Here is a 12,958-nt window from a genome sequence, read left to right as displayed (position 1 = left end):
ACTTCATCTCCCATAAAATATTGAATTCATTCTGATGCGCCAGAAATGCTGGTTGTAAGCCGTCTTGCCAGCAGACATCATACTGCCCTCAGCAGCCGGAACCAGACTTAGGCACGATGATGCTGGCCCTGACTTCCTTGACATAACACTTGTCTACTTACCTTTGTATCTATTCACACACTTGTCACTCCTGGGAGAAGGCATTCCAAACTTCTAAGAACGTGAAGCAAACTCTGAAATCTGGTCTAATTCCTACAGCAGTGGGGCATAAATTGTATCTACCATCACATAGGACTTTAGGAAATACTTGTGGAAGAATTAATACAATTCAAAACTCATTAAATGTGCCACATTATCACTTGTCAAATTCTCAGGTACTTAAACAGATGGAGTTCTGTGTGAATGACCTTTTCCTAGACAAGAAGAAGATAATCCAGTGAGAAGTCAATACCTATTTAATTTTATTTGCCTGCATTTTTCATACTGATTGTTTATTGCCATATTGAGTCTAATATAATGACATCCATCCATTGGATGGTAATTAGTCTTAGGAGAAATAGTGACAATACTTAGGACTCTAAAAAATGGCATGGCAATTATTCATCCTGCATATAATTATTGTTCTTGATTGGTCTTGTTGAGGCCAATCATGTGGAGAATAAATGCAGATGCAGGTAGGGCTGAGGTTCTAATGTTGTTATTCTGCTCTGCCAGGTGCGTTGTAGAAGACAAGAACTCGAAGGTGGCCTGGTTGAACCGTTCTGGCATCATTTTTGCTGGGCATGACAAGTGGTCTCTGGACCCTCGGGTTGAGCTGGAGAAACGCCATTCTCTGGAATACAGCCTCCGAATCCAGAAGGTGGATGTCTATGATGAGGGTTCCTATACTTGCTCAGTTCAGACACAGCATGAGCCCAAGACCTCCCAAGTTTACTTGATCGTGCAAGGTAAGAAAAGGTGGGATAGATGGGTGGTAAGGGAGAGGTGAGAAGCAGAAAATAAACATGGACAATATTTGCAAAATCCTTTCTGAAGGAAAAAAAACTTTCAAATGCATTATTGCATTTTCTCTCGGAAAGGATAGACTTAAGAGGACTAAGGAGAATATAAAAAGTGCCACTGTGAGCCAGTACCCTTGATGAGAATATTCTCTCTTAGCCCTGAATATAAAAGCACATAGCAAAGCCCCTATCTATTGAAGAGGTTGGAACAGGGTAACAAGAACACACAGAATGCTTAGAACCATGTGAGGTGCACTTTATCCGCTGTTAGGTACCGGATGCTTTGCTGAAGGCTTGATTTTTATCTTCAGCATAAAGAATGTTACTAATTATCTGTTTTTATGATAGTAAGTGTTATTTGGAAAAAATAAAATTTCCAGAGGCCTTGACATCCTCTCAGCTGGCCAGTTTTCTTTTCTTTTTTTTTTTTAATTTTATTTTATTATGTTATGTTAATCACCATACATTACATCATTGGTTCTTGATGTAGTGTTCCATGAGTCATTGCCAGCTTTCTTTTTAAATTGTATCTCCATTTAATGGTACGTTATTTGTGAGCAAATCCAGTGACCAGGATCTGCAAAGTCATTGGGGACAATCTGCTTCTAGATTGGGGTTCCCAAGGTCACATCTGAGTCATGGTTTTATAGGATGAAAACCCTAAGTGGCATACGCATGCCCCAAACTATAGCTCTCATGAGTCCCTTTCCCCATAATTGCAGGATGAGAACAAAGCTGATCAGCTGCACAATTTTATTGCAAGGGAAGTTAAACCACAAGCGGTATCAATCCATCTATCAGGAAAGATCTAAGCACTAACAAATATTAGGGCTGTTTTCATGTATTCTTGATTTACAATTTTATGTAAATTTAATGGAAATTAGGCATGGTCTTAGGGCTCCTGTCAGGATTCCAATGCAGTCAGTGGTATGGGAAAGTTTGACTGTAGCTTCTATTAATGTGTTATGGAATTGATTATTGCAGCATTTAAATTATTGCTCTCCCAACTCCTCTGATTAATAGATTGAAACTGGAGTAAAATACATCAGAGACTGCCTGGTCCAGAGGTGGTTTAGTCATGTGACCTCTATCTCGGTCCATTTGCAATGGCTGACAGCTTCATTTTATTGCTTGTTAAAGGCATGTCTACTGACTTGCAAAGTTCCAGTCACAGTCCAGACATAGAATGTTTTCCTTGTAGTTGAGTACAGAGTCGTAGAGCTCCATAACATGATACTTCAGGGGTTGGATCTCAGGCAGTCCATTATAAATGTATAAACATAACCAGAGATGTATAAATATGCAATTGGGTTAATTTACCAGCTCCCTCAAAAACACAAGTACGACATACATTCTCTCTCTCTTTCTCTTTCTCTCTCTCTCTCTCTCTCTCTCTCTCTCACACACACACACACACACACATACACACACACCTTCCTCAAAACAAAAGAAGTTCTATCCCATGCAATGGCAGAAGGAGGGGAGGTAACTAGTTTTCTTAAAGCCCCTTATCTAATGACCAGCTCCATATTATATTATGAGATTCCTACATAATTTTTTTTAACAAAAATGAGAATTCTCTTTTTTTTTAAGGCTTTATTAATTTATTTGAGAGAGAGTGAGAGTGAGAGAGGGAGCACCAGCGGGGTGAAGGGCAGAGGGAGAAGCAACCTGTTTCTAGATGAGGAAACAGAAGTTCATTAAATTTAGGTTACATGCTCAAGGTCACATGAAGAGTTGAAGGAGTGAGTAGTTTGGAGCCAAGCAGACCAAGATTCAAATCTGAAGCATTTTCTACTGGAAGGGAAATTTGTTGTTATGACTTTAAAAACTACCATATTTATATTTAAGTCAGCTCTTAGCACCAAATGCCCCAAGCCCTCTCCCCTTTTTTTTCTTATTTATCTATGTACATTTTAGTTATGAACTAAATGTACTAATCCTGAGAGGGTTAGAGCTAGAAATAAGTTAGATCATACTTGCATATATTTTCATGCCATGTTGGCACAAGTGAAATTAACTTAAATTTAACTAACATGAAGTTAAATTTAATAACTTCATATTAAGTGAAATTCAATAAATGAATATTAAGTGATGGAGAAGAAACTACTAAGTGCCAGGTACTGTTTATTCTGTTGCGAAGCCTTCAAGTTTCTTCTAACTGGTCTAAGAATTGAATTGACATAAAATAGATTAATAGGAGAAAAATCACATTTAATTTCATATATATGGGGATCCACATAGACATGAGATTCCAAAAACAGGCAAAATGAGGTATATATATCATCCTGAACTAAAGAGAAAAGGCTGCTGGTCTGGGACTTCAAAGGAAAAGGAAAGCAATTACAGGAAAATGAAGAAGAGTAAATGTTTGGGAAGCAAATGTTGCTGAGCCATCCAGAAACAAGGGGACATAGGGAGGACTTTGATTAAACAGTGCTTGCAAGGGTCCTCCTTATCTACTGCCCCTGGTTCATATTATAATGTAGTTATTTATGGTGATAACTCTCTTGCTGGAGCAGGTCCTCTATCTAAATTCTTTTAAGCAGTTAGGGGGAAGGTCAACATTTCTCCCTGAGTCTTTGGGCCTTGATTATTTTTAGCTCTAAATAATCTGCATGCCAAAGGTACAAATCTTGGGGCAACTCTTTCTGAACCCCTACAGTTCATTTTCCCATTGATTCTAATAATATTATTATTTAGGTATTAATAACTTTATTATAAATAGGCAAAAGCTTAAAGTTCAGAGACAATAAGGAGCCTGCCCAAGGCTGCCTGTTGGCCTAGGATAGGGTTTCAAACCCATATCTGTTTGATTCAAGATACTATTGTATTTTTTTTTAATCACATTGCTATGGAAGAAAAAATGAGCAACAAATCGTATACTTGTAAGAGAGATGAAGAAAGGATCTTCTCCTCCTTGAGCCTAAGTCATGAAGGGGGATTTTTTGTGACAATTATGTGGGTGTTGGCATTTTATATCTAGCACCAGATGGCTGATCCACTGCCCCTTAAGACATTAAACCTTATGATTATATCAGTGATCATCCTGTTTTGTTCATACTGCTTCCTACTCATGCTTCAACCATGTGTTTTCACCATATCAAAGATGCTGTTTCTAAGAATGGCTGCCATCCTTCTTCCTTCCAACCCCACAGCACCTTCCTTCAAAATATGAGTCTTTTGAATTTTTCAAATTCTACCTTCCTCACCCTTCACAGTTTCTGTTCATCCCATTTAACTAGTCATTAAATAAATACTGTGTTCTTTTTTTCTTGCCTAATGGTGAAGCCACCTTTAGCTCCAAGATGCTATGAGATATCAGGAAAGAATAGCAGTTGAGAACGTGGGCCTTGAAGTCACGCTGCCTGCTTCAAATTTCAGTTTTCTTTCTTCCCTACTTAAATAAATTTGGTGGTAAACTGCTTAATTTCTTTAAGGCTCAGTTTTGTCATGTATAAAACAGATAAAATTCAAATTTTAAATCCTCCCAAATTTATTGTAGGGGTTAAACTAGATAATCTATGTAAGCCCTTAGTCCAGTGTCTGGATATCATCTGTTTTCACCCAATAAGATGATAATGGTGGTGATGGTGGTGATGGTGATGATGGTGGTGATGGTGATGATGGTGGTGATGGTGATGATGATGGTGGTGGTGATATGATGATGATGACAGCCAACTATGCTGCTGCTGATCCCGTATCTGTCACAAGGCTTACTTTGGCCCTAGGGCTATTGCCCAGAGTCTAACAACTGCTTCCACTTCTTGCCTATTACCCTTGTGGTGGACTCTTTCAGCTTTTATTTTAGATCCTTCCTGTCCATTTTCTTCAGTTGTCCTTTTTCTTAGCATTCAGCCTTTAGCTTTACTTCCTTAGGATTTTGATGGGCTTCTTAGACCAGCATCACTTTAAAGTTCTTAGTTCCCTTTATTAAGCATATTGAGGAGAAAATGCAGCATGCTTCACAGCAACACTTAGAGGGTTTGTTAAGTTTTAGATTGGTGGGAACTTCCCAGAATTTCTGATGAAGTAGATCTGGAGACTGGGGCTGAGAATATGCATTTCTAACACATTTGAAGGTGATAGTGATTCCACCGATGCAAAGACCACACCTTGAGAACCACTGCTCGAAAAGAACTGCGTACCTTAGGAACATCAGAAGAAATATTCCTGTATAATTTCATTAATTTCAGATAGTGTCACACCCCCAAATACACCTAAAACTAATCTCACTGGACATGAGACAGGGAACAGGTAGATTGAAAATAACTTAAATTTAATGGTAACATCTTAGGCCCTCTGAGATTACTTACCTAGCCTAGTCCTGTGGAAAGAAAATCTCCTCTCTTCCCAAACTGTCCATTTTCAGGTATCAAAGCTGAAAAAAAAAAAAAAAATGGTTGAGACACGAAACTGTTCTAGGCTTCAAAAATCTCACCTGTATACATTTTTAAGTATTTGTACCCCTTCATGTTTTTCATGTTTCACTTTCCCTGGAAGCCTCCTTTCCTTTTATATGTATTCCCACCACATTAGTGATCATTTAACATCTCCAATATTTTCTCTCTGTTTTTGTCAGTTTGTGAGGGTCGTTACACATAAAATATCCTGTGTTGAAATAAATATGCTACATGGTTCACTAAACTCAATCTTTAGTTAAATGACATCTCTACACACCTTCCTCATGAGGTACACAAGTGAAAGTTTTGCATCAGCAAATACACAAATCAATAATGATCTCTGGGTTGACTTGTGATTAGTGGTATTAAATGTTGCATCTGTGGAACCCAAAGCTATTCAAATATGAACATGCTTTGAGATACTTAATGATGGGACTCATTTCTAAAGCCAGATATTTTGGTTCCCATACCACCTTCTTTACAGATTCTGAGACAAAAGACTAAAAAACACCATCCTTAACTTTAATAAACAGAGTACTTTGACATCCTTCCTATTAATAATGTCCAGTTCTTCTCCAGAGGTTATCCTCCTATGATCGTTTTTTCTGATCATGCCACAGATGGAGGCACTTGCTTTACAACTGTGTTTCTCTTTATGTGATCCTTGCATAACCTGCAACAAAGTCAACATTTTGGTTTATTGTACTTGTCAAAATGTAGATTCCTGAGAACCACTCCCAGAACAATTGGACCAAAGTCCCTGGGAATACAGCCAAAATTTGCAAATACACTGTGTTCTCAAGGCAATTCAGATACATGTGAAAAACCAAGAACTACTGTTGTAGGGATCTAAACAATTAGTGAGAGGAATTTGCTCCTGCCTGCCTGTTCATTTTCCTGTATGACACAGCATCAAATTGTATCTAATGCCCTGTGGAGCAGGTACTAGAGCCTTATAATAGAAAAATAAAAAATAAAATAAAATAAAATAAAATAAAATAAAATAAAATAAAATAAACCTATGTCCTTATCGAAAACAGATGTTTTTGAGTGCTGGGAATAGTGGCCTCAAAAATGAGATTTTTTTAAAACTATAACATTAAGAATCTCCATGTGTATATGAATACGAAGGACACCCTAACATGACAGAATTTTTTAAAAGTGAATCTTATTTTAAAATATCTTATGCAGGAGCACCTGGGCGGCTCAGTCAGTTAACCACTGGATTTTTGGTTTCAGCTCAGGTCATGATCTCAGGGTCATGAGATCGAGCCCTGCATCAGGCTCCGCACTGAGTGTGAAGTCTGCTTTAGATTCTCTCCCTCCCCCTCTGTCCGTACCCCCCCACTTGCACTCTCTCTCAAATAAATAAATAAATAAATAAACTCTTTATAAATAAATAAATATCTTATTCACCATTCCTTGCAACATTTATCATATTTTCAAAATTTTATTACATTATTTTTGTGCCCAGTACCCATACTAGAATGGTCATTTCCATGTTGAGTCTTTTGTTCTCTTTTTATTCTATTCTAATTTGGTTACCATTGTTGTAGAAATGACCTAATCTGCTTATAATAACATTGGAGAATTTTAAGAAAACATTTTTGGTTTTTGAAATGTATTTCTAAATTAATATTTAAATTTCACTATAATATTAAAGAGAACCCCAGACATTTTTCTCACCACTGTGATACAAGTCATATGCATAGATTCTGAGAATCTAGTACAAGTAAGGAAATTTATTGCATAATTACCTTAATTAAACCAATATAATTATGGAAAAAATATGAAAGTGGGACTTCTTGTAAGAGCATATTTGGCCTTTTTTTTTTTTCAAATCTATATGCCTAAAAAGCCAGATTTCCTGTACCTCATAATTTTAGAATATCCATATTGACCTACAATTGTAATTCTATAGATTCCCTTCTAATTTAAAAATTGAAAACTCAAATGTTAGGAAATACAAATGTAATTTTTTTCATGAATACTGTCTAGAACTTATTGTTTCTAGGATTTAAATTCTTAGAAGCATTTTAAATCCTAATAATCATTCCTAATTCTGACCTGAATGTATTACCCAGAACTCCAAGCAGGTGTCTCTTTTATCTCTCTTAATCTGTCTTTTCTTTCCTTCTTTCATTACTATATTTCCCTTTTATCCCATTTTGTTTTCCACAGTTTTAGTTACCCACAGTCAACTGTGGTTTGGAAATATATAGTCAGAAGGGCAATAATAGCCTAACATCACAATGCCTATGTCATTCACCGCACTTCATCTCATCACATAGGCATTTTATCATCTCATATTATCACAAGAAAAAGGGTGAGTACAATACAATAGGATACTTTGAGAGAGAGAGACCACATTCACATAGCTTTTATTACAATATATTGTTATAATTGTTCTTTTTTATTATGAGTTATTGTTTTTAATCTCTTACTATACCTAATTTATTTATTAAACTTTATCATAGGTATGTATGTATATATAGGAAAAAACACAACTCATATAAGGTTTGGCACTATCCATGGTTCCAGGCATCCACCAGGGGTCTTAAAACGTATCTCCTGCAGATAAAGAAGGGGGCTACTATACTTCCTTTATTCCCCTTTCCCTTCCATCTTTCTTCTTTCCCTTCTTTAATCAGCATCATGTTGCATTGATTATCTTCTCAGTAACTTAACATTGCTTACAAAATTTCATATAAAATATTTGTCAGTGCTTCTAATTGAACTTAGCCTGGAGTTCTTCACATATTTAATACAATAAAATAAAGAATTTTAAATCTTCTTTAGTTGGATTTGATCTAGGGTTAATTCTGTTGATTATTGAAAATCCTAATGATTAGCTGGAATTCTCATTTGGAGTTCATATGCTGAAATCTACTAATTTTCCTACTCTTCAGCTTAATTTTTCAGACAATAGTCTCTTGATTCGCTATTAAAAAGCCATGTTCTGACTGTAAGGACATCACTATCCACATCAGCAATCAGACAGCTAGTGTAATGGGAAGAAGTGACTCTTTAGGACTAAACTATTTGAGATTATTTTGTTGGAGAGGAAAAATTTTTATGTATCCTTCAAAGTTCTTCTTGAGATTCTTCTAAGAATCATATTGACATGAGACAAATTAGCAGGAGAAAAACAAACAAAACTTTAATAACATGTATACCTTCTGTATACATGTGAGAGACCCAGGAATACTGAGTAACTCCCCAAAATGGCCAAAGCCATCACCTTAAATACCATCTTCAGCTAAAGACAAAAGATGTTGGAGGTGGGGAGTCAGTTGTGGGAGCTTACCAGGAAAAGCACAGCAAACAAGAGTTAAGGTTGTTGTACAGAGCTAAGTCATTGCTTTCTCCACTGACAAGAGTTTCTAGAGATTTAGAATCAACCCCCTCTTCCTGGTACAGTAAGAGAGACACCCTCACAAATGGACATTTTCCTTATAAATGTAAATGTCTTTTACAAAAGGATAACTTCTTCTCAGTTTTCAGAGGTTGTGTTATGTTTGCAGTTTTAAGTTGATATTCCACTTCTGGGAAGGACTTCAAATTTTATCTAAATCAAGCTCATCCCCCCAAAATTAATTACTATCTCCAAGCTTTCTATATGTATCTGCAGTCCACCCTTTAGCTATCAAAATAAATCAACTATTTATGTCCACATACTTTCTATTCTAACTTGCATTTGTCCTTCTTGAAGATGACAAAAAATAAGGGACCAGAGACAAAGTTATTTTAGAACCCAGAGTTGGCTCAGTGTAAAAATCCAGACTCCATGAAAAGAAGAAAGCTACCTGAAGACAGAGACCAATTAATGATCAGCTATATTCAAATCTTGAATCATTATACCATTACATCAATTTTAACACATTATGGTCAGAATTTTGATGGTGATCAGGAAGAATTTGGGGATGGGGATTTATTCCATTTTGGAACTGCATATGCTAGCTGGTTTAGCTGTATCCAGTCTCTACTACAGATTGTTTTCCTTACACTTATATATCATATGTGACAACTGACAGATGGGCTAGTTTTTACACAGATATTTTACCTATCAAGGTAAGGATAGCTACCTTTCTAGTATTTTTAAATAATACTGTAAGCTACCCTAAATTGTCATCATCTATAGCATTTATGTTTTCTATACATTACCAAGAACAAATAAACAACCCCCCAAAAAGAAACCTGTGTACTCTTAAAAATATTAAAGGCAACTTTTTGAAGTCATATATTTAACAGTCAAGAAAGATATTAAATGTATATTAAATGTATATGAAAAAATATATAAATATATATGCCAATATACAAGTACTTTCATTGTTTTCAGTTTTCTCTAAATAGGTAACATTTATTTTTGGACAATGAGATGATTTGGGTTGTCTTTAAAATTTGTCGAGTCTTAGGTCTGCTTCAGTGACAGAGTATACAAAACATAGTAAGGCCCCTTTCCTTGTTCTCAATCAAAAAGCTAATAGGCAAGCTCAAGTGTAGTGGAAAAGCAGCCCAGTCTGTATCCCAAATGGAACACAAACACTACAGGGACCAGGGTTCACAAAAGAAGGACATCTGAGTAAGGAGGCAGTCACGGAGGATTAGGACCTTCGCTACATTCAAGAAAATTGAGAAAGTAAATATATTGAGGTTAATGATAACCAATTTTTCATTGCTGGGGAAGAGAAGTATAAATATGGAAAGGGGATAGCTAAAATGAACTGAATGGTATTGGATCAAAATTGGAGTTACTCGTGTTTATTCATGAGTCTTAACAGAAGATAGATAGATGATAGATAGATGATGATGATAGATAGATAGATAGATAGATAGATAAGATTAGATAGATGTATACATATGTGTATATTTTCTAACCTTGCTTACTGAGAGGGCCTCAGAGCACTTATAACTCAGTAGCAGTGAGCATAGCTAGCATCCAGATGTTGATTTTAGAATATCATTCTTAACATAGGCAGTAATTTCTTTGACATCAACCATAGCAACATTTTTCTAGGTATGTCTCCTAAGGCAAGGGAAACAAAAGCAAAAATAAACTATTGGGACTACATTAAAACAAAAAGCTTTTACACAGCAAGGGAAACCATCAACAAATCAAAAAGGTAACCTACTGAACGAGAGAAGATATTTGCAAATGATATCCAAAATATATGAACAACATATACAACACAACACCCAAAAAACAAATAATCCGATTTAAAATGGACAGGGAAACTGAATAGACATTTTTCTAAAGAAGATGGCCAACAGACATGAAAAGATGTTCATCACCCATCATCAGGGAAATGCAAATTAAAACCACAATGAGATATGACTTAACATCTGTCAGAGTGACTGTTTTCAAAAAGACAAGAAATAACAAGTGTTGATGATGATATGGAGAAAAAGGATCCCTCATGTACTGTTAGTACAGTACCTTGTAAATTGGTACAGCCACTGTGGAAAACAGTATGAGGTTTCCTCCAAAATTTTAATATAGAAATACCATATGACCCAATAATTCTATTACTGGGTATTTACCCAAAGAAAATGAAAACACTAATTTGAAAAGATATGTGTAGCCTTATGTTTATTACAGCATTATTTACAATAGCTAAAATATGGAAGCAGCCTAAGCATCCATCAATAGGCAAATGGATAAGAAATATGTGAGATATATATATATATATAATATTATACAGCCATAAAAAAGGATGAGATCTTACCATTTGTGACAACATGAATGGACCTAGATGGTATTATACTAAGTGAAATAAGTCAGACTGAGAAAGACAAATACCAATTGTTTTATTGGGGCAGGAAAACTCTTGTACTGTTAGATGCTAACATATTTTGTAAAGATAAAATTATCAAAACACTGTATTTTTGGTTTAAGATATAGATGAAATGTGTAAAACACTACCACATGTAATTAGAATGTACATGATCTAGATTTATTTAAAATCATGGAGGAGGTATGATTATTCAACAGATGGTTTTGAATAACTAATTAAAGAAAAAATAGAATTGTATTTTTACTAAAAAACCACTCATGAAAATTAATACCACATTTTTTAAAGACTTAAAAGTAGAAAATAAAGGAAAAGCCTGGGGGAACCATCAATAAATATGTACCGTAACAGAGTGAGGAGGGCTTTCTTAATATAAAAGCAAGTGCAAAGAACACAAAGAAAAAAAATGAATAAATTTGACTAGGTATATATAAATGTATAAAATTAAGGGAAGTGATAAAGTGATTTAAAAACAAAATATGTAAAAAATAATGCTTTAACGTCATTGGTATATGATTACATGTCAACAGGTCAATAAAGGGAGAAAAAATATCGGTACAGAAAATAGGACTAAAATTTGTCTAAGGGCATAAAATCAGTTTACAAAAGGACTCTTGGATATAGCAAACATATGAAAAACTGTGAAAACCTCACTAATAATCAAGGAAATGCAAAGTAAAACAGCAATAAATTGTTATTTTTTAGACCAGTAATACTGGGAAAGGGTTAACAAAATGTGGCTAGGCTGAATTGGCAAGTCAGTATGAAAACTGACACTTTTCTATCTCCCTGTTGAGAGTGTAAATTACTGGAAACTTTGCTAGGGTATTGTGGGGATGTCTATCAAAGTTTTAAAACATATTTGTATCATTTGACCCAATAATTCCACTTCCATGAAAATCCTTTGAAATGCAAACAGATTTTTGTACAAAGTGGTCATCACCAAATTATTTTTAAAGAAAAGTATGAAAAGCCCCTAAATATTCAGAATAAGGAATGAGGAGATTAAATTAAGGTCATTTCCTAAGCAGAAATACCACTAGCATGGACATGAGAGTAGCTGCCAGCACCAACCTCTCCCCTATGTGTAGAACCTTTATCCTTTCAATACTGGGGTACAGACATAACCCCCCAGTGTAAAAGCAGAAATCAAATGCAAACACCCTCAAAACTATGGCTCGGACAGGAGATCCAGGCCTTGAAACTTGTACCTGCCAAAGACTTGGAATTATTAATAGATATTATTGATACAAGAAACTTGAGACCAAAAGAGTCTATTTGGGTAATTGGTGGCACTAGTGAAAGTGAGTTTATATATGACAATAGCTCTATCACTGAGGTTTCACTAAGGCCTGGATTGAGAGCCATGTTGGTAATGGTGAAAGCTATAGCACCTCATGTTCAGATTTACCAGCAGTCATGCTCCCCTCATGATTTTTTGGCACCATTCTGGTTTTGCAGGCTTCCCAGTGATACTGTGAGTTGCAGTGAGCTCCTCCTCTGCACAAGACAGCCAGAGATGTTTTCTCTTTCTTCCAACTTAAAACTCTTGAGTCACACAACTAAGCAGCCAGCCATTGACTATCATGCTTTATAAAACATATTATTACATGATAAATGTTTGCTGTATATGGTTAAGTGAAATGGTAGGTTACAAAAAAGTATAATCCGTAACCTGAATTTTGTAAACTATAATAAATACACACACCATATGCACTCATATATCCACTGGAAAAAAAGAAAGAATGAAATATACCAAAAA

General features: G+C 35.4%; 1 protein-coding gene across 2 annotated transcripts in view; it reads left to right on the top strand.

Annotated features, from left to right (window-relative positions):
• LSAMP (limbic system associated membrane protein) overlaps positions 1 to 12,958 on the top strand; it is a 637,357-nt gene that overhangs the window by 335,113 nt on the left and 289,286 nt on the right. For both annotated transcript variants that reach the window (XM_032406601.1, XM_032406602.1), the window contains exon 2: positions 715 to 947. In XM_032406601.1, coding sequence (XP_032262492.1) covers positions 715 to 947 — 233 coding nt within the window. The remainder of the gene's footprint in view (positions 1 to 714; positions 948 to 12,958) is intronic.

The sequence above is a fragment of the Phoca vitulina genome, unplaced genomic scaffold, assembly GCF_004348235.1.
Source record: "Phoca vitulina isolate PV1807 unplaced genomic scaffold, GSC_HSeal_1.0 scaffold8, whole genome shotgun sequence".
NCBI classification, from domain to species: domain Eukaryota; kingdom Metazoa; phylum Chordata; class Mammalia; order Carnivora; family Phocidae; genus Phoca; species Phoca vitulina.
This window is presented reverse-complemented; position numbering and strand designations above follow the sequence as displayed.